Consider the following 21,245-nt stretch of genomic DNA (forward strand, 5'->3'; position numbering starts at 1 on the left):
CTATTGTTCGTGTTCGCATGATCTATCTCTTCCCCGTATAAATGGAGATGGAAGTGGATAGATGGCCATCAATCCTCATTTTACTACCATGGCCGTCCCAGCTGGCGTTGATATAGCGCACGCTCAGCTCGCTACTCGAGGCGGCGATGACAACTGGTACACATATGAAGGAGAGATCATGTTTGAGAATGTAATAGTCGTCGATGAGGCTACCAACAAGGTATGCCACTGCATTTGACTACTCAAACTCGAATTAACCCTCGCAGATCTTACTTGGATACAAGAAGGAGGGATTTGGAGCTGGTAATTATAATCCATTCGCCGGGCCTATTGCCGAGGGCGAAGATGGATCGGATGCGGCTCGTCGGGACTTGTTGGTGAGACAGCTATTCATTCCGCCATATAACCCTTACTGACACATTCAAAACAAGGAACAAACGGATTAGAGGCAGAAGAGATTGTATTCCACGGCACTATTCGTGTAAAACTCCCGAATATGGATCAATCTCTCAATTGTTCGATGTACAAAGTAACCAAGTGGAAAGGCGACCTAAAAGAGTAAGTGTTTCATTGTACCATTGTAACCATCTGACCCAGATTCAGACTGCTACAATGAAACCCGAGTGGTTCTCTCCCGAAGCTGTGCCGTACTCAAGATGTTTGACGATGACATCCACTGGATCCCCTTATTCCTCGGTCCAAAGAAGTTTGTCGGGCGCGCAGATTTCGATAAACCAGAGGAGGGGAAGCATGTTGGGAAATTACTACGCTGGTGGTTTGGCACATATTAACGGCATCTTTTGTAACTGAAGCAATTTATGGTTGATATTCATTGATGGGACCTCGTAGGCGCTTGCCAGCCACGCATATGGCTATTTCGGGGACAGCAAGGAACGAATGCCCGAAAGAGGCTGTTCGAATTGAGATCTGGGCGAGTGTCAAGGGTGGCAGTGCCGTATATGGAACCTGTGCCTCAGTGGCAGAGACCAGGCTAAAAGGCGTGCGACACAACCCTCTCGACCCATTCTCTCCCTTTGCCATGAAGTCCGTCGCTCCAAAACTTGCGTTGGGACTGTTGGCGGGCCCCACATTCCAATTGGCCAACGCCCTCCGCATACCTGTCCAGAGACGAGATGCGACCAAACACACCTCGCTATTCGCCGCTCACAGCACACATCTCAACTCTCCTCCCTCACTGGTCAGTGCCGGTGCCGACCCGACTGACGATTCCGATATTACAAACTTCAACAATATGTTTTATACGACCAACCTCACGATAGCAGGAGTCGGTGAGTGTAGTCTTCATCATACCAACACGGTCTAGAACTCATCCCGTCCATAGAGGTACCCGTGCAACTCGATACTGGCTCAACCGATCTCTGGGTCTATCCTGTTGCTCATCCAGGTCTTTTCGCCAATGTTCACAACTTCACCAATGTCCCAGTCGGTGTCCGTTATGGGAAGGGTTCAGTTGACGGCCATCTTGCTGTGACCAACGTATCGTTCGCTGGATTCGACGTAGACGACCAGGCGTTCATCGCGGTAACATCGGCAAAAGACATGGATACATGTTCAAACAGGGAACTTATGGTATTATGGGCTTGGGCTTCGACACCCTCTCAAACATCGCCCGTGCTGTTCAAACCAATTATAACGCTACCTGGGGACGTAGTCTGCTCAGCAACCTCTTCTTACAAGAGCCCAACACACCCAACCATATTGCGTTTGCCCTAGAGCGTGCCAATGATCTGGACGATATGGCACATGGTGCTTTCGATATTGGTGAAATTCTTCCCCAATATGCCGCTGTTAATCACTCCTCGCCAATCTCTCTTTGGCCCGAAAACACCAATCGCTGGACTGTCCTTCTCGATGGCATGTCCGTCAATAGTTCCCCGGTGCAACTCAACAGTACTTTCGAAGGCGATAACGAATCAGACCCCCCTGAAGGAAAGAGTCTTGCACTCCTTGATACTGGCGCAAGCCTAGGACTATTGCCCAAGTGGGCTGTAGACGCCATCTATGGACATATCCCTGGCAGTGTTTATTTGCACAATGATGGCCTTTGGATAAGTCCGTGTATGGCAGAAGCAAACGTTACTTTTACGATAGGGTATGTAGTATTTTCTGGTGTCTTTTACAAACCTTGACATTCTTTTTAGTGGTATAACCGTCCCAATTCACCCACTTGACCTCACCATCCCTGGGAAATTCACCATTAATGGAACTGAACAAACATTATGCTACAATGCGTTCCAGTTCCTTACTATCAACATCTGCCGTTTGATTTCCTACTTGGAGACTCCTTCCTACGTAACGTCTATGCTGTCTATGATTTCGGTGACTTTGACGCAAGCGGAAATATGGGCAAACCTTACATCAAGCTTCTCCCACTTACCGACCCCGTAGCCGCCAGTGCAAGCTTCAAGAAGAATCGCGCAGCCACTCTCGCTCAACTTCCCTCAGAGGGCGACGCGAGTAAACTTCCTGGTGCTGGTTCTCCTGTTCCAAAGTCGTCGACCCCTGGATCCGCATCTACGCCCACGCCCACAGCTCCGACCACGACTACGACCACGACTACGACCTCAGCGATCAATTCTAATGCTGCGACCAATTCGAAAGCCAGCTCCGATCCTATCGCCAACGTCAATGTCAACGATGACACTGATTCCAGGCCTTCTTCAAAAGCAAACCTGGTCTCTGCGGTGTCCGACGACGACTCTGAGATTTCCAATACACTGGACAAGCTCATGAAGCTAGCCCCCATTGCCCTCGGCTTGCTCGGCCTCAACGTTGTATTACTCATCGGGCTGATTGTCATGGGCGGAGTTCTGATATCCAAACAACGAAAACAGGGCAAGGCATTGCCCACTGCTGTTGCCGGATCCAGTACGAGAGGAACATACGTACCTGTGACCAAGTTCCCCGAAGACGATGATGAGCGCTCGCACACTCCCGCTGGGAGGTACGATATGCCTCAGTATCGCGACAATGCCTGAACGGTCGGACACTCTACAGCCCAGCAGGTTTGAGGATGTACGTTTATAGAGTCTTGGCTTTGGTAGGCCTCTTGGTGGGACTCTTTGTGTTGTTATGGCCCCCCGGACTTTTTTTTTCTACCCGGCTATTATGGGGATGTTGATACCATGTTTTGATTAGTGAAAGTTGTATCATGTAGTTGAAAATCAATTGCGACTTACACGTATCACGTTGTTTATGTTTGATTATATACTATTGATAGTGTGGTGATTGTGCCTACTTTTACTCTCGAAAGATATGCATAATAAGAGATAGGTCCAGGAGATATGTACGCATATACTCACGCATTTGGCATGGAACACGAGTAGCTTCAACGCCATTGTTTAGCTGAATTGAATACCAAACCAAGTTCCAGAACTAATCTACTGAAGAATAGTGCCTTTTACAGCGCATGCTAACTGTCAGATGAAGAGTATGTTCACCGCTCGTGTGCGTTATGTTGCATGGCACCTAGACAGACGTGGTTAGGCTTATAAGTCTTGGCGCTAACCTAACTTGTGTCCGTGCTTGAGGACGTCTGCATTTAATTCAGGGCCACGCGATTTTTGTGCGGGAACATATTCTACAGTATCACGAGCTACGCTTCGAACTAACGAGCCACGATACACTTGCTCGGGTAGATAAGCCGAGCTGATGCTATGTCTTACCCCAGCTAAGGAGCTCATGTGCTCCCAGTCTTTGGGACTACAAACCTCCTTATTTGCTCTACTACACCGGACTCATATACTGGGAGCTTTGAGAGGTATCTCCACAATATTTATTTCTAGGGAAGCCAACTTTTCTACGATGTCCTTCATACCATCATCTTAGCATACCTTGCTTGGTATCTATTAATCTACCTTTAAACATACCTGACTAGTTAAACCCAAGAGATATTTCACAGGCCGCCCATCCAAAGATATCGTTTTCCCGCTACCTCATACCCTAATGGCTGTTAATTCGGATGGTTTCAACTCTATTAGAAAGACTTCCATCACCGTGACGGTAAGTCTCGAATGAATATTCACCCAACTCTCGGGTGCCTACTTCTCACATGCCCCACTCGCGTTGTGTGCTAATGATACGTCTGCACCGTTTGATCCTCCTGTCCTCGAAACTATTGCACTTTAAATGAGCCATGCTCCGAACGTGAGAGTCCGAACGAGCTTCCGACTTGTCTTGTCATTCGGACCAGGCCGCTCTGATTTTGGTCCGCGTTCCCACTCCAATGTCTTGATTAACACCCATATTGACCCTGTCGTATGTGGCGAATCCTTACCTCACAATCAGACTTTATGACACTCAGATTTCGATCGAGTTCATAGCTCAGCGCACAATTAAGCACCGCGACAAATTTGATCCGGTCGAGAGTCAAGGAAGTCACACGCCTTAATGACATCAAACGAAACTGTGCTTCGTGGAAAAGACTAATGGGTTCTTGAGGAGTGTAAAAGTAGACTCGGCATGGCTTTCGGAATTTTACATACCTAAACATTGCATCTAGTTTAAACCGTATGCCTCTTGGGTTGATTATTCCTCATAGAATGGCGAGCATTACAACATAAGATTACTATATTTTAGCTTGCGTCAGTTATTCAGAACGTGTATGTTCGCTAAATGCGATCTATATAATAAGTTTATGAGACAGCCATCTTAATATTATCTTTCAGTTTGAATACACAGGCAGAGCCATCGTTCGTTGATAAAGGGACGCGATAAAGCTGATTTGTTTCAGAATCGATCTTGCCTCCTGCTCCCCCTTGTACTTTTATCGGAAACTAGTGGCAACCTGTATGCTTCTGTAAAGCGCTGGATCACGACAACTAAAGTCATCCTAACTAACTTATTTTGCTTATTGTCGCTCGAAGGGTCTTGGTCCACGGCCATTTGATTCATTTGACTCCACCTGTTGTACGGCATATGCGCACCCCCTTTGTTAATCGATTTGTCCCGTACCCTCCCTATCACCAAATGTGTTAGCATACATCCGTTTACCCCTTCCGAATCCTCGCTCACCCACCCATCCAATTCTTGACCAGACACCCTCGTCATGACTCTGATGGATACAGTACTAAATGTACGATGGGCGGAACTACGGTTCAACTTGTTTGTATAACTTATAGATTTGTCCGGATATGTAAGACTGGTTTAACCTGCTTATCGTTTCAGTTGTGTCTTTATATATCGTTCATTTTCCCGCACCTGGACTGACAGTTCAACCTGTGCTCTGATCGGGTTGTCCGTGTATACGATGCATTTTTGTGTAGATATATGCGAGTCTATCTGAGACCGTTATGACGACACCCATTGATTCGTAGCGCGGTACAAATGGGGGAGCCTGGGGCCTCCTTAGCGACCTAGGTCTGTCGGCTGGGTCGCCCGAGACAGCGATCGCCCGGATCTAAGGCTTGGGTAGTAGAGAACCACGAAGTCGACAAATACACTGGGCCGTATTGTTAGGGGTCGTGGTTGGGGAACCGAAAAGTGCGAGTTGATCCCCAGAGCCTCGCCCTCGCGTGTCTGGGATGGTTCATTGAGAGGCTCATATGACCGCAAGTCCCCACCATGATGTTGTAAGCCAAGTATCGCATGTGAAGCGTGCACTATTAAACTAGAAATATAGATAAGAGGCAAGAATTCATTGTGGACACATGACGGCCATTATCACCTTTATGTTTGGAGAACCTCGATTACGTTATAATGAGTATACATTGGATCTAGAAACCGGCCTATGGAGGGAACAAAGATAATCAAGTCACGACACCTGACCGGCTACCCTTTTCGGTTCCTTTGTGGTTTCGCTCTCCTTGTAGCTCTGTACGGTTTGGTCTCTCTTGCGAGCGGTTTGCCTTGTTCGCATGTAGCTCGTATTGCTTATATGGACGTCTATTAAAAAAAATCAAGTCACGACACCATAAGGCAACCCTATTTCTGAGATGATTTGGGCTCCAAGTTCCCCACTTAGAAACGAATAAGTTAGAATGACCCCTTAATTAATAGAAAGACCTTGTTATACATGTTTATACATGAAGAGGACACACATTAAAATATCATAGGGGATCGACCACTAGGGAGCCCTTTATCATTGGCCTGGAACGCACACACTTCTTTTCTTGGTTGATGTTTAGTTCAGAGTAACGACAAGATTAGTCCTATAATTAAGATGTACTAGTACAACACAAAGTAGTATATGGGCACCTAAGCCCGCTTGTTCGCTTCATTTTGAACCTTGCCGGCAGCGTCGGCACGTTCGCGCAACCTCCCTCTTCGCTTCATCCGTCTTTTTGCTCGACCAACCAATCCACTCCAGCCAAGTCTTCTTTGCTTTATTCGCCTGCTTTTCGGCATCCGACTTCAGTTCACCAGCTTTTGCCTCAGCATCGTGCTTGGCGCCCTCAGCGCGCCCCAAGAATGAGTTGTATGCGCCCTTGGCCTCGCCCGTACCTGGTCCACCTTTGCAGCTGACTTGTCGTACAGGCTAGCTGCATTCACAGCAGCTTTATCTTTAGCCCTTTCCGCATCCTTCTGTAAATCTGTCACCTTTTCCGAGGCGGCGTTGCGAGCCTCGCTGAGTTTGGCATTTGCCTGACCCTGTTGCATTTGGGTTAGGCGCGCTTGAGCGAATGGCTAGGATTCGCCACCAACCTGAAGACGCTTCGCCTCGGAATTTACATCTTGTTTAAGGTCGCTCCCTTCCCCAGATTGTGTCAAGTAGTAGATGCCTCCTCCTCCAATAGCTAGTAAGCCAAGGATTAGTGGTAGCGAGGACCCTCCAGACTTTTGACCGGAGGGCGGCGGCGGTGGTGGTGGTGGTGGAGGAGGCGGGGCAGATGAAGGTGGAGGGATCGTAGCCATCCTACGCTATTTGACCAACCTATACATTAGTTGATGCCAGCCATCGAGGAGTTGGATCTTACGCCAACTACAGCGGGGATGCGCCGGATAGCAACGCGGGTAACTGGTGCTCGAGCAAGGTAAGACATGGCGAACAAATGAGACTAGAGACAGATGAAGTGAAGTTAGGGTGAAGCTGCTATTGCTTGCCTATTTATGCTGCTTTGAAGAGCGATGACGAGGATCATAGCTCGCAAGACGTCATAAATGTCTGACCCTGCACGTGATTGTCATTACGCCCTTATCCAATGTACCTGGGTTCGCCGCTCGCGATTGGTTACACGACAGTAGTCAATTTCAATCAGCATATATCGAGCGATATAACATTGCTATATTACGGGTTGGATACAGAGAAAATACGTTCCGCGCTAGCTTCCAACATTCGCCCCATATCCACTGTCTGGCTCTATTCCCTTCACCTCGCAGCAAGAGGAGCTGGTCGGTGTATTCTGGGGTCAGATCGCCTTTCTCTACATCTTCTTCTTTGAAAAGATGTTTATGAGCTCGTACGTATGCAGGGTAAACGATTTGCTCCCAGTAGTTGGGGGGGTCGCGCCAAAGCGATCCCTCTGCCCCATCGGATTGAACTGCCGATGTTAATTTCATTATCATTCTGTTAGAGTTCCAGTCGACTAACCCGCTGTGTGATACCCGTGACGTTCATATCTTCGTTTTCGGAGGACTTCTTCGGGCACATGTATGAATATCTTAACGTCAAGTTTTTCTACTATTTCCTGTAAGGTCATTAGATTAATCCTGGGTTTGATCATCCTCAACAACATCACCTTATCCCAATATAATAAAAATCCATCGAGTAGTGCCCATGTAACTTTGAAACCTTTGGCGGCCCATCGGCCTTCCACCTCTTGGAACTGTACCTTTAATCGTTCCAACGTGCCCTGAGAAACTGGCACCTATCCCAAACCTCCTTCAGCTGCTGTGATGCCCGTAGCCAAGAAGTACGTACCTCACGCTGCTCGTTCAAGTGGTCATGCGAGGAATGGGAATCTGGAAGTACACCGTGGTCTTTTACGTGTTCAAGAGACGCACGTAGCCTGGGCCAGTCAATAGCACCAGGGGCATCGTCCCAGTCTTGAACTTTATAGATAGGATGGACGGGGATCTGGTCCCATGGCTATGCAGGAGTTCCACTTCTATTAGTGCTTCTTATGGAAAATAATATCAAAAAGACACCCTTACCGGTGCAAAGTCCTAGGTGAGCTTTCAGCAGGGGTACACGAAGAGGGTGATTGCTCACGTACATCCTGGTGGATTATAAAACTATTAGGCAGGATGTTATGTAGATATTTCGTGAGCGTTGTCTTTCCGGAACAGGTTGGGCCGCTGTTTGTTATTAAATGTTACTCGTACATCATACAGTGTGCATGCGTGAAGGAAACGAGACCAACCCAATACCCACTAACAGGACCTTCTTCTTTGGTTCAGCTTGCGACATTCTAGACATGTACTTATCGGACCTTTTATAAATTAACACCAGTTTAGCTTGTTCGTATTCTGTAAGTGGTTGACGAGTGAAACGGCAAGGTGATCGAGGGTGAATGCGAGTAAAGAACATCACGTGGCTTCGGAATTATTGCTAATGAAACATTTACTTTTTGCTGAGATGACGGACCGAATGTAACGCCAGCCCTACGAACGTCGATACATGCATTGAATACCGTGTATGGTTACTCAGTAGTTGTATGTACTTATCGCCGTATTCGGTTATTTGCGCTTGGTCCTCTGTCCTGATACGTCTTATTCATTCTAAACCTGACATTCTGTGAGACATACCTGAACCATACCTCGGATGGGAGGAGGCTCCAGTAGAACCGTTGCATTCTTTTTGGTTGTTTGGCTATCAAACTGGCCTCATCTCACCTACCATGTCCTTAAACCCACATTCATATGTACAGCGGGACTATATTTAGAGCAGATTTATATTGGAAGAACTCTGGTAGAGCGCTTATTGAGCCGATATTTTCTGGCCAAGTCACTATACAGCTACTCTTTCAGCTTATAAAAATCCGATCTGATTAGATGACTAGCAGTGCCTAGCACCGTTTCGTTAGCAAACAGTTTGATCGAGAATTACCCACCAGCTTGATTCTCCTGTCTCTGGACGTTTAGCTGTCTTTATTCATCACTGACACACTTACAACGGACCCACCTACACTACAGGCAGGTGTCCATATACCTTATCGAGAGAGGCCAGTAGCTCGGTTCCTGCCCTATTGACAAAACTCGTGGGATAGCTAAGTATAGACAAGACCCGCAGGCCTTACTTGACAGCATCTGGTGATTGCCCCGATCCTACCCCGCGTTAGGCGAGATACAGTCGCTGTTAAAATCTGCCAGTAAGTCTAAACGATTGATCTACCCTGACCATGTCATATAGTATCTCCTGCGTGATACTGTGCTGACCCACTGACAGGAAGGCTTAGTCCTTAACGACTGTTCTACCTCTGCCGTCCTTAAAAATAGATACCAGCGGCATCTAGGTTTCTTGTATTAGGGAGTCGGATCGTTGACCGGATTTCTATCCAAGGGCCGGATTATCCGACGAGAGTCGAGCTGTCGTATGTAACTTTCGTAGATGCCTGACTAACTGACACACAAGTCACTCAGGGGACTAGATCCTTGGCCCTAATATATAATCTGCCGTTTTGAGGGAGGATGTCCATTCCATCACCGTGTTCTGAGTCCTCCTAGCCCACCCGGGCCATCGTTTCAGCCTCCCGCAAACATGACGAACCGTAAGTTCCAGTGTGCTTGGCTCGAGTGCATTGTCTAATGATCACTATATAGCCACTCCCGAAATCACGCAAGTGGTGGAAGCAGTACCCGGTACGACGACACCCATCAGCCAGGCTAGTACCTCTACTGTGAATTCGTCAACTGATCCTTCTCCCGCTAAAGTCGAGGAGAAAATCCGGCGATTTGACTTTGGATTCATCCCTATTCCTACATATCTGCGCCATCACCCAGAAAAGCCCTTTCATTTCACGCTGGCGCTAAATATTTTCTTCGGAATCGCGAGCACACTGAGTGGGTAGCTCGTTTTCATTTTAACCACTTTACTGAAATTTCTTCTTTTCTAGCTGTAGGGAATCTGTACTACTGCCAGCCGATTCTTGGTTAGTACATGTTTGATTATGAGAGTGTTGTGAAACTTACATCATGATAGTTCGACTCGCGCAGTCGTTTGGCGTCACAGATGAGGAAATCACCATAATCCCTACCCTGACACAGGCCGGGTGAGTGTCAGTTAATGTTTGTAGATTATTTGCTTTCTAAATATCACCTCTGTTGTAGGTATGCGGTCGGCTTGCTACTTATTAGCCCACTCGGAGACCTAGTTCGTCGTCGACAACTTTTGCTTTTGCTTGGATGTATGATCGGCGCATTCACTCTTGGACTCGCGCTTGCTCCATCTAAGAACATTTTCGGCGGGCTTTCATTCGTAATGGGGGTTTTTACTGTCGTACCCCAGATCATGATCCCCTTGGCAGCAGACTTGGCACCCCCGGAACGACGTGCATCTGCTATTTCGATCGTCCTCTCTGGACTTTTGCTCGGTATTCTATTTGCTCGAGTAATATCAGGAATCATTGCCAACTTCGCTAGCTGGCGAATCATATATTGGATATCATGCGGTCTACAGTTCGGTAACGTTTTTGCAATGTGGCTGTTTGTGCCCGACTACCCAGCCAAGAATACTGGCCTTTCTTACCTCGGTATTCTATATACGATGGCACGCTACGCGGTCACTGAGCCAACCCTTATTCAATGTTGTTTGATTGGATTCCTTTCATCCGCAGTTTTTGTCAACTTTTGGGTTAACTTGACTTTCCTTTTGGACGATGCCCCATACAACTATTCAACGTAAGTTCCTCAATGATTTTGGTTAAGCACCTGTTCAATTAAACTTTGGAATAGACTAGGAATCGGCCTCTTTGGGCTGATTGGTATGATGGGAGTTATGACAGCGCCGTTGGTTGGCCGATTTGTTGACAAACTCGATGGTTGGACGACAACCATGATTGCCATCATGGGTGGTATCGGATTCCAGGCCATATACACAGGGGCAGCGGGGATAAACATCGGTGCTGTCGTTGTCGCATGCTTCGGTGAGCCAGACCTGCTTCTATGATTTTGTCCTCCTAACATCCAGGGATCTAGGTATCGATGTCGCATCACAAATGAACCAGGTTTCCAATTCAAGTCGCATATATGCGTTAGTTCACAACTATGCGTTCCTTAATCACTTTAATCATACTCTCCCTTCTAGCATCGAACCTTTAGCGCGGGCTCGAATGAACGCCGTATTTATCATTTCGGTGGGTGATTCGTGCCAAGTATTCTGTGCCAAGACTAAGACGAAATATATTTTTCAATTTTATAGTTGTTCCTCGTACGTATCCACGAGGCGATGTCTGAGAATTTCAATAAACATCTCACATCTCATAATTTCTATAGGGTCAGGTCATGGGAACTTCCGTCGGCACACAAGTGTACTTGAAGTACGGCTGGCGGCCTAGCGGTGCTCTCGCCCTCGGGTTTTACGGATTGCAACTGATATTGTTATTCATTCGTGGCCCTAAAGTTGGACGTAAGACATGGCTTGGATGGAAAGCTGCACCAAAGGAGCCGGAGGCTGCAGCGCCTAACCAGGCCCAGGCACGGGCAGAGAAGGATGCCGAAGCACAGGAGGTCCGCCAGGTTGAAACTCCTAACCTCACGCCTAGTTTGGTTTGGTTGGTTTCAGTTCATTTCGCCCATGTGAGTGCTGAAATTCTACTGGTGCCTCAGCTTTTAACCTACTGAAATGCAAACAATACTGTTAGCACGAACTTTGAGCAAATCAGCAGATTTCAATGTCTGGATCCCCATTTATTATGTATCATGCCAGCGAATTTCGCATAGTTAATTACTCATATGCATAAATTGTACTATACCAATATTTCACTCCGGACCCATTGTTGACCTTATTTGAAGCCCCAGTCATATCTAAGCGGCGATTCATTGGTATCACGCGCGTAATCAGCATTTGAGATCACATGGCCTCCGGTCTTCGTGATGCTTCCGCTTCACTCGCATCTAGAGACATGATGGACAATTTGTCAAATCTAGTAAGATATCGTTACATGGAAAGCTTCGTAGGGTTTGTGGAATTTCGTGTGATTGATCGTATCCGAGCGCTCGTTGCGCTATCGCTTAGCACAGCACAATCGAATCCTTAATAATACGACCCAACGCCAGCGCTGCCTCGAGTCAGTTGATCTTACCCTTCCCCACACGCAGGGTCGGTTGAGATGGCCATTGACGAGATGTGGTACCTGCCTTACGAAGGCCATGGGATAACGGTAAGTACGAGCCACATGGTCACGCTATGTGGTCTGGCATATACATTTCATGGGCTAACCTATTTAATAGGCTACAATAGTCGCATCGTTTATATCTTTCACTTCAGTTATATCTTTATTTTCTTATTGGCATGGGTCGCAATTACGGGACGAGGGCCAACAGAACGACCATTCTTGAAAACACATATTGGGGTTTACTTTCGTGAGCATACATGTACCCCGAACCGATGGTGTCATCTGAAACATTAGCGTACAGTCTCCTTGATGACAGCAGACCTTTCGCAAGCCATCGGGGGGATCATGAACATTAGATGGGTAGCCGCTCGGCACGTTTCAATTGGCCGATTCTGCACTGCCCAAGCAGCTATTAAACAATTCGCCAATGTTGGAGCGGCCTTGTGGTCGATCATAATTGCGATCCATACGTTTAGATTGTTGGTAAGTTCTGCTTCATTAGCTTAGAATGTTCACTGTATACTTACTTGGGCGGACTGATTCAGTTTTTCAATGCTCATACCAGTAACTTTATGTGTTTTGCTACTTTGGTAGTGATCTGGGGCGGTATTATTACGGTCGTAGCTGCTGGTCCTACAGTAATCCAAACTCCGTCGAAAGGGGACTACTTTGGAATAACAGGTAAGAGCGCAATCTGGGTTACCTGGCAGTGCATAGAGTAAATGAGGAAACAGGATATTGGTGTTGGATTACACGGGATTATTCTGTCGAAAGACTTTGCTTGGAATACCTTTTTGTGAGTATACCTTTGGCATATACACTGAAATAACTTCGCTCAGACCTTCAAAAGATGTTCATATCCGCTGGCGTCTCGCTTATCGTCTATACATTGGTATTTTTCCGGTTACGGGGCAACCTCGTCGCTGAGGGATACAAGATCAAAGCTCTCAGTGTGAGCTCATCCCGTGCTTGGAATCTTGAAGCAGGCCGTGCTGTCATGGAATCAAATACCATGTCCGTGGCTTGGCAATTGATGTGGTACCCAGTATCCTATACATTTACAGTGAGAAACCTCTTGAAAATTCTTATTTTATTAATATCGCTGATGACAATTGGTGCGAGTGTAGATTCTCCCAATAACTGTTTCTCGTTGGGTCGAGTTCTCAGGCACAACAGTTCCTTTTGAGGCAAAGATGTTCTCTGTAAGTAACTTCATAGAGGCAATCTCGATGGCTATTTAAGGAATCTTCATTCATCAGTCCGTTGTTTTCATGCTCTCGGGCTTCATTAACACACTTTTATTCCTTGCTACTAGAAGAGTCCTCCCCCCAATCAAATTGCGTCGCAAATCTACGTCGGGGACATCTAGCGCACACCCAGGGATTAGTATCAAGATCAGCGTACACGCAACGCGTACACAACAAATTTCCTCAGCGAATGGCGATCCATCCTACATCATTGCTCTCCCTTCACCTAATTTCTCTCATACTGAGAACCAGGCATATGAACTTGACGATTGCTCTCGTCTTCCGGTTGTTCCGGAGAAGGCCGAATCACGTATGTCTGGAGAAAGTACTGGAATCAGTGTTGGGACAGGAAAAAATGATTACGATATTGAGGATGGTTTGGACCAACATACGATACCACGGCCATTATGATTCTAAAAAATAGCTTTGCGGAGGATCTCTATAATTTACACTCGTAATTTATTTGGATTTAATGTCAAGTGGAGATAATGGTATGGTTGTTGTACTTGTTACTTAATGCAAACTCGATATATATTCTTTGTTTTGTAATTTACTATGTCGATGGTACCACTTTATACAGTAACGGACAAAACCTTTCAGAATACCCTTGATTTTGTAGCTTACATTTCTCAATGATTTATCCTTCACCTTTTAACTTTCTTAGCTCGTTTTGTAGCTCTCATATGTGGCTTTTAAACGCATATACATGCGTCGTGATACAACCCGAACTGAAGTAGTTACGGGAAACTTAATCAAAATAAGATTTTATGTGAAAGGTTTTGTCCGTCACTGTATCTAGCAGGAGCTGCCTAGGGAAGGGCATTCTACTGTACGCTAGTAAAATACTACGTACGTATGGTGAACATCAATACTACTATAGGATTATAACCTATTCTATTCTCTACGCATAACCAATGTACGATACGCATTGGGACTGCATCATGAAGTGGTAAAACTTGGTTGGAACAGTTGCAAATTCAGGCCGGAGGTTCAACGTGTGCTAATTCGTTTTTGTATAGTTGGCTTGGTATGACCAGCCTTATTTTGCATGAGACTTCCTAGCCGTTGGATTATTTTCATTACTTCTTCCTCCCCTCCTTCGAACCAGACAGACTGATGAGTGGCTTCCTCGTAGATCTTCAGATACAGTTGTTTCGTTCGGTCATCCGGCTGGACCCCGTTAACGCGCATCTCTTCGGCTATGTTTAACACTGCCTGTAGATCATGGAACGAGCTCCAGTGAGTACGCATAAGCTCAGTGTAACTGAGGACTGTACACCCTGTTACAAACGAAATAAGCGAGCGCTGCCGGGCATGGTCAAAGATAGCGATTGATAGATGAGGATTATTATAGGTTTCACGGAATTCGCGCATGAGGTGGGCAATTAATCGCCCGTATATTTCAGGATGGATAGTTTTAGGCTGAGATGATTCGACGGCCTCGGGTAAAATATTGAAAGACTGTGGAGGGCCAGAAAATACTTCAGTTTTGGCCCATCGGAGTAGCTCCTCATCCGATCTGCAGTTCATGATGCTTTCGACCTTCTCGTCAAATAGCTTCTCCGTGTCCACTCTTTCTCGTATATGCTTGATGGTTCCCTTTGCGATAGGATTATCGAAAAGCCTTGTACCCATCGGGAATTGATTCCCAATAGTGCTGTTCTGCGAGGACGGTGTGCATCCATATCGAATACACGATCGAATACAGTTTCCATAACTTTCTGCTCCATATGGGTAGGCGTCTGCCTTCTCAATGAGGCGGACATTAGTATAGATGAGCGCATGGATAAACGCGATCTTCCGGACATAAGATCATGGCTTGGGGGATCGATATCTCGAAGGATCTGAGCCCAGTTGGCATCTGACGACCTATGATAAAACATCACCATCATAACTGATCCCGGCAATAACGACTGGACTTACGTTGGGGAGCTGTCGTTCAGGTTCGGGCTACATGCTGTGGTAAATACTGAGCACAGGAGTGCTTCAAATTAACTTGCCGCAATAAAGAGGGCGGTGTGTCTTTCCCAACAAGCATAAATCCGTCCTCATTATGATCTTTATCAAACGGCGATGGGCCTCGAATCGAAGCTAAAAACCGGGGTCCAATGGCTTTTAGGCAAAAGATAGGTGCATGAGGCCGGTTAGTGATACCCCAAAAGGCTAGGTGGATAGGTGTGAGAGTTGAGTCCTTGTTTATCTGCGCAATTCAAACTCGCACCTCGATGTACAACCATCCCACAGCCCAAAAATTCGCTTGGTCGAGTCCCGAAAGGTAATATAAATTAGTAAGGGTAAGTTTGCATAATACCAGTCACGTGACTTTTGACGCGTCAACAGCTAAAAACAAACAGTTGTAGATCGGGTGCCTGCACTCGACACTAACCCCAAACTGTATATATTGTATTCTATTTCTAACCGTTCGTGCCAAAATGACGTCTCCACTTCACCAATTGATGTATTCTCTGTATGTTCCACACGAACAAGGGATAGTGAGACAAGATTTATTTTGGTGTCGAGTGTTGTAAATGCTACATGGAATATCGAACTCGGCTGTCAAGGGGTCAGAGACCGGTGGTGGAGAGGGTCATGCCCATTGGTAGGCCTGAGCTTCTGTTTAACTTGTTCACTCTAATATTCCATGCATATAGCCCGAAGAAACTATTCAGGCAGACGTGGGAGCCACTGGTCCAAAGGCATTATCCAGTCCTTGGTTGGCATGGGGCCACATCCGATACATGCGTACTCAAGGTTCGTCCTGTATCAATCGTCAATTATAGTCTAAGCTGAGATGATAGTCTACTTAGGTTGTGTTCAACTCCCACAAACTCATAAACTTCGGATCTCACTGAAGGAATATGAGCCTGAAATCTCATCCACCAGGGCCATGCACATTCTGTCCAACGTACCTAAGCCATTTTTCTAGTTTGCAATCACGGGCTAATTCTATCATTAGTTTAATCTTCCTTTGAACGGTCGGGATATTTTGTCTGTTCCTATACGACCCCTGCGAAGCATTTCGATCACAAATATACACCTCCGGGAGCGCGAGGTGAACAAGCCCCAATCGTTAAAGCATACCCAAAATAAGATCTGATTGTTCCATCGTTAACAGCAAACAATACAAGAGCTACAACGCAAAATCGCATCCCTTGAAAGAGAGTTGGAATCCAGGCCTCCACCTATTACCCCTACAGGTCAGTGAAGTGTTGGCACCAAGAGACCAAGCAATGCTAAAGAACATACGGCAGTGACTCGGGTGGTAGCTAACATTCCGAAAAGACGGCGCTTGCTTCAAGTCAAAGACATGCGGTTCGATGGGGAATAGAGGAGCTAGTTCTTACGTTTTTATCGCTGTTATTGTAAGGTATTGATATTGTATTTCAGAATGAACATGTATGTGTGTTGGTGTACGAAATGGATTTGTCTTTCTCCCCTAATATCCTCTTCGCTTGCAAGCCAGACATAAACCGAGGCAGCAAGCCCCTAACCACCGCCCCTCTAGATCTGGTTTACTTGGCTTCTCAATTGACTTGATCTGGTTGCGTCACTTCTCCTATCAAGTATTACATAAAAGTAACAACATGCAGTATTTTGGCTTGCCTCCATATCATCTCAGTGTGTTATCGGCCGCCCTCATTGAAGTGCTAGATCAACCGGATGTAGACTATCCACCTAGGTGGCAACGTTCCTTACATATAGCAGTTGGGTTGTTGATCATGAAACTTCCGCACCAAATACCCGGCAATATGGATGAACGGAAAGATGGTAAACATGAGCATAATGAACCTGCTTTTTGACAGGCTTTGTAAGCAAAAGTATCAAAACCCCATCCGGCGATATAGTGTTGGGCCGAATTTTATGTACTATCATAAACTCCGCGCATATATCCATCTGCAATGAAAACTGGGGTATTAGTAAACTCGGTGATAATACCGGTAGGAGTTTGGTAAGTTGAGAGTCAGCATTATGATTCAAACCCAGAGACCGAGCACACCAAAACGTTAAACTCATAGTAATAATCTGGTGTCTAGACTTGTGTAGCTATCAATAGGTTAAGCAAACGTGCATGCAGGCCGACGCAGATGAATTCAGCCCAAAGGTAGCATTCCTTGGTGTCCCTGAACTTTATTGGAGTCCGGTGAGCTAAATCTCATCCAAGCCCGGCAGCCATTGGGCATAACGAAATTAAAACACAATCGACATGTTTTCGTATAAAGTGCATCGAGGAGCGACGAACCGAGTTGGCCTTAGCATGCTGTAATTGTTAATATGGTATTGCGGAGATCGGCGCATGCGGCGCTTGGCCAGACAGATATTATTATTATATATGCACATCGGATGTGAGACAACTTGATAACGTTGGCCATGTGGGCGAGCATGTTGTGAGAGCTGGCATACACATTAACTTCCGATTAAGGAGTTGTGACAGCCATGCACCCCCAGGCGACCAACTGCCTACTTAGCTGCACTAAAATTTCAAGAGTGACCAGCCCGAGCTGAAACCAAGCCCAAATGAAATGTATCATGATACGCGTTGCAGATTGTCGACTAAGAGCATGACCACACTGTCAGGGGTTTGAATATTTCATTCGTGTGCTCAGCCGGGAGCGCTTATTGTAATCCGCGGGTCGGTGTCTACGGGCGGAAGGCGCGATTTGTTGCGCTCTGCTGGGCCGCTCAACGACCACCCCTGTCGCTCGCTTCCTCTCCCTCTCCTCTCGTTCGAACATCACACATAGACAGTGTCAAGGGATCATTATCATCGTACGTGATGGCTGCATATTCAATTGATAGCCTCTAGCGCGAACTAGCTGGATGCGGTTGCTAATTTGAACAATCTAGACCGTACTTGGTCTATTGGTAGGAGACAATCGGTGTACTTCACTCAGCTCACGTGTGCGGAGATTGCCTCGTGGTAAGCATCTGTTTGTGTCATCTCTTTCCATGCTCGGCATCCTGCTTCAAATTCTGTCCCACCCATGGAACGCACCCCAAACTTGCACCGTAATCGCCGCACTTCCTTTTTGTACAATCCCCCCAAATTGCGCTTGCCAGCATGTATGCGCATCCGATATCATTCCGACGCAAGCTCACGACCTGAACTCCGACCAGCGCATGCTGCTGTTTTGATACCTTGCTTCGCTGACGCTAATCTCGCATAAATACCACCACTCTAGACAATACCCTCCACTCACCTACTCCATCCACTGCTCCACCGCCACCTCCCTTGAACACTTTCTCCACGTAAATAAGGTGTGTTGCCCCTAATCGTCATTTCATCGTGTCCTCATGGCTTCTATCCCCACACTAACCTAACTGTTGTGACGATTCAATTACATATGTTGACCGAAACCGATCTTTTGTCTGCACCTCTATTCTGCACTTAGGTCTAGGTCTAGCAGCACTGCCACGCATTCGTTCTCGACCCTCACAAACATGCCGCCTTCCCACTTTTACCGCGATCGGTGGCCCTATCCCGCCTCCGGGAATCCTCAAAACCCCCCGACGTGGACTCAATCCCAAGTTCACCCCCCACGTCACCTCCCACCAAACCTACCTCAAAACCGACTGTCCCCTTACTCGATGAATGAAAGCACGTCTGGCTCACAAGTGCCTCAGGCCATGATTCGACTTAGGACGGGCCCCAATCACACCCATATGCGGCGCAAGCTGAATATGGACCATATTTTGAAGACGAAGAAACGCATCGTCATTTCTCAGTGCAGGTGCATCACAGACACGTAGTTAGTGGTTCAAGGGCGGTAGATGGATATACCCACGGTCATAGGGATGGCGTTAGCATAGGGGACTGGATACGGCCTCCAGTTTCAGATGACGGAGTTGCGGCCCAACTGACAGGACGCATTGAAATGTTGCGTGAACGCATAGGCGCGGTTGAGCGTAGCCGTGAACAGGATCAACGGGCGGGCTGGACCGAACCCACTACTCAAGCCGCCGCCGCACACCAGGGGGTCCGATGGGCCTACCCTGCTGAAAATCGTCCCGGATTTTGGGAGGTTGGTTATGGAGCACAGTATGGATACCGACAGCTAGAGCATATGACAATGGCAGGAAGAAATCCGCCCGGGTCGGCGTTTCAGCCAGTCGTTTCATCCTCACCCCTGATCCGCTCGAATGTTCCCCCGCCTGTTGCACTCCCTCCCTCCGAGACTGACGTCCCACCTGCCCCGGTGACGGGCCATAAGGTCTACATACTCGATTGCAAGAGTTGCGGCACGTTTTTATCGAATAGGGGAATGAAGGCACGTTCCGTTTTTTGTCATAGGAGAAGCATCTCGCTTGAATTGACACTTGTTCGTCTATTAGGCTGTGTTGCTTTTACGGCCCAATATCGCACTATTTTCCACTGATGCGATGCCAGTCAACTGTAGCCCCCAGCCAATTGCTGGTCAACAGCCAGTTTATGAAGACTTTGAAAGGCACCCACAAGATATCACCGACCTTCTTCAACAGACAAATATTGTCTCGCCAGCCGAACCACAAGAAGAGGTCTTGTATGCGAGGTATTTTTTGCCCCCCAAGAGTATGGCCATGGACGTGCACCCTGAGAAGAATGCCCCGGAACGCTCGGCCGATATTACTAGCACCCAGTCTAGCCCGGCTCAGCCATTACCTCGAACATGCGAGTGTTTGACTCAAACACTAAGCTGTCACGGTTGTGGTGCGGGGATTGGGTATATGATTGTCACACCGGTGAGCTCTTGACGCCAACAACGAGTAATACAAACGGACTGACCTTTGCTTGTCCAACTAGTGTGCACGTTGCACGGCTCAACAGTCGATCAGCGGCCGTCCAGGACAACCTCAGAGGACGGCCAACGGCCATCGGTTCGTGTTCCATCACGCTGAAATAGTGGCCCGCGAGCGATTGTATATTCCGGGTCAACCTGGCGTTCACCGATATCCTTGGGGGATTCCCCCAACTGCTTCCTCTCAGCCGAATGCCACCATGGGCCAGCAGTCTGATTCTCGCTCTCGTGTACCGTCCGTTGACTCCGAACCAAAATCCCCATCGATCCCAGTCTTCCAGCCTCACCGAGACGGCAATTTTATTCCAATCGTTAGTCAAGTTCCTGCGCGACCACTAACTCGACGTATTCAGAACAGCGGGCTCAAGGCTGGGGATGTGGTTTTCTGGCACCATCTGAGTCGAACTGGAGAACTAGGGGGCGTCAGTCTGGACGACGAGTACTACAGTCAGCACTTCGTGGAGCGATAAACCAGCGGAACACAGGCCCGATCCTATCTTAGATAGTGTAATTCAAAGTGGCGGACAACCAGTTGTGTGGGTGTAGAGGTGCTGTGCATCATCTTGCCTCGCTGCAGAAACTTAAGCTGTACTACATCTATCGATTATCCCTCCCTCATCAACGGTTCTTTCATATTCAATCCTTGCACTTGTTCGCATTAGTTACTGAGTTCTTTACGCTTCGTTACGAGTTTGGCCCGCGGTTTGCTTCTTTTTTTTTAATTCATTAAAGACTAATACCTTGTTCTTGTTGGCCGCAGTGTTATGCGGTTGTTGGGTACGTAGTGGTTTACACACGGGCTACGCACCCTTCTGGCCTTGGTCATTTTGTTCTTGTGGGACTTGATTTATCGAGGCTTGCTCATGTGTATTTTTCCGGATTGCATATTGGTCTGGTATAAAATTGGCTTTGCTCTACATGAAAGATGTAGCTTATCCGTCCCCTCCTTGTCTTATATACGGACTATTATTTGTATGCATACATTTGCTAAT

General features: G+C 47.0%; 6 protein-coding genes across 6 annotated transcripts; 4 read left to right on the top strand and 2 right to left on the bottom strand.

Moving 5' to 3' along the window:
• Nucleotides 1-88: 88 nt before the first annotated feature.
• Nucleotides 89-2,999, top strand: RhiXN_06502 (aspartyl protease; the record flags this gene model as incomplete). The annotated part of the gene is made up of 8 exons (XM_043326318.1): nucleotides 89-220; nucleotides 267-377; nucleotides 449-558; nucleotides 641-772; nucleotides 850-1,289; nucleotides 1,343-1,542; nucleotides 1,581-2,073; nucleotides 2,260-2,999. 8 exons carry the CDS (start codon nucleotides 89-91, stop codon nucleotides 2,997-2,999), a joined length of 2,358 nt encoding a protein of 785 aa, XP_043181750.1.
• A 3,236-nt stretch (nucleotides 3,000-6,235) lies between these two features.
• Nucleotides 6,236-8,368, bottom strand: RhiXN_06503 (P-loop containing nucleoside triphosphate hydrolase protein; the record flags this gene model as incomplete). Its single annotated transcript, XM_043326319.1, has 11 exons — nucleotides 6,236-6,412; nucleotides 6,463-6,609; nucleotides 6,664-6,879; nucleotides 6,936-7,016; nucleotides 7,273-7,499; nucleotides 7,550-7,646; nucleotides 7,698-7,826; nucleotides 7,880-8,047; nucleotides 8,113-8,124; nucleotides 8,175-8,256; nucleotides 8,322-8,368. The coding sequence occupies 11 exons, from the start codon at nucleotides 8,366-8,368 to the stop codon at nucleotides 6,236-6,238; spliced, it is 1,383 nt and encodes a 460-aa protein (XP_043181751.1).
• A 1,290-nt stretch (nucleotides 8,369-9,658) lies between these two features.
• RhiXN_06504 (major facilitator superfamily transporter) lies at nucleotides 9,659-11,771 on the top strand (the record flags this gene model as incomplete). The annotated part of the gene is made up of 11 exons (XM_043326320.1): nucleotides 9,659-9,668; nucleotides 9,721-9,960; nucleotides 10,014-10,049; nucleotides 10,100-10,169; nucleotides 10,228-10,797; nucleotides 10,852-11,042; nucleotides 11,095-11,149; nucleotides 11,204-11,252; nucleotides 11,318-11,326; nucleotides 11,392-11,694; nucleotides 11,760-11,771. 11 exons carry the CDS (start codon nucleotides 9,659-9,661, stop codon nucleotides 11,769-11,771), a joined length of 1,545 nt encoding a protein of 514 aa, XP_043181752.1.
• Nucleotides 11,772-12,227: 456 nt separating this feature from the next.
• Nucleotides 12,228-13,891, top strand: RhiXN_06505 (G protein coupled glucose receptor regulating Gpa2 protein; the record flags this gene model as incomplete). Its single annotated transcript, XM_043326321.1, has 7 exons — nucleotides 12,228-12,282; nucleotides 12,349-12,480; nucleotides 12,535-12,716; nucleotides 12,779-12,914; nucleotides 13,073-13,296; nucleotides 13,361-13,435; nucleotides 13,493-13,891. 7 exons carry the CDS (start codon nucleotides 12,228-12,230, stop codon nucleotides 13,889-13,891), a joined length of 1,203 nt encoding a protein of 400 aa, XP_043181753.1.
• Nucleotides 13,892-14,470: 579 nt separating this feature from the next.
• Nucleotides 14,471-15,115, bottom strand: RhiXN_06506 (ECSIT domain protein; the record flags this gene model as incomplete). Its single annotated transcript, XM_043326322.1, has 1 exon — nucleotides 14,471-15,115. One exon carries the CDS (start codon nucleotides 15,113-15,115, stop codon nucleotides 14,471-14,473), a length of 645 nt encoding a protein of 214 aa, XP_043181754.1.
• A 3,804-nt stretch (nucleotides 15,116-18,919) lies between these two features.
• Nucleotides 18,920-20,723, top strand: RhiXN_06507 (uncharacterized protein; the record flags this gene model as incomplete). The annotated part of the gene is made up of 4 exons (XM_043326323.1): nucleotides 18,920-19,227; nucleotides 19,284-19,674; nucleotides 19,811-20,197; nucleotides 20,259-20,723. The coding sequence occupies 4 exons, from the start codon at nucleotides 18,920-18,922 to the stop codon at nucleotides 20,721-20,723; spliced, it is 1,551 nt and encodes a 516-aa protein (XP_043181755.1).
• Nucleotides 20,724-21,245: the final 522 nt, after the last annotated feature.

The sequence above is a fragment of the Rhizoctonia solani genome, chromosome 7 (genome assembly GCF_016906535.1).
Source record: "Rhizoctonia solani chromosome 7, complete sequence".
NCBI classification, from domain to species: Eukaryota; Fungi; Basidiomycota; class Agaricomycetes; order Cantharellales; family Ceratobasidiaceae; genus Rhizoctonia; species Rhizoctonia solani.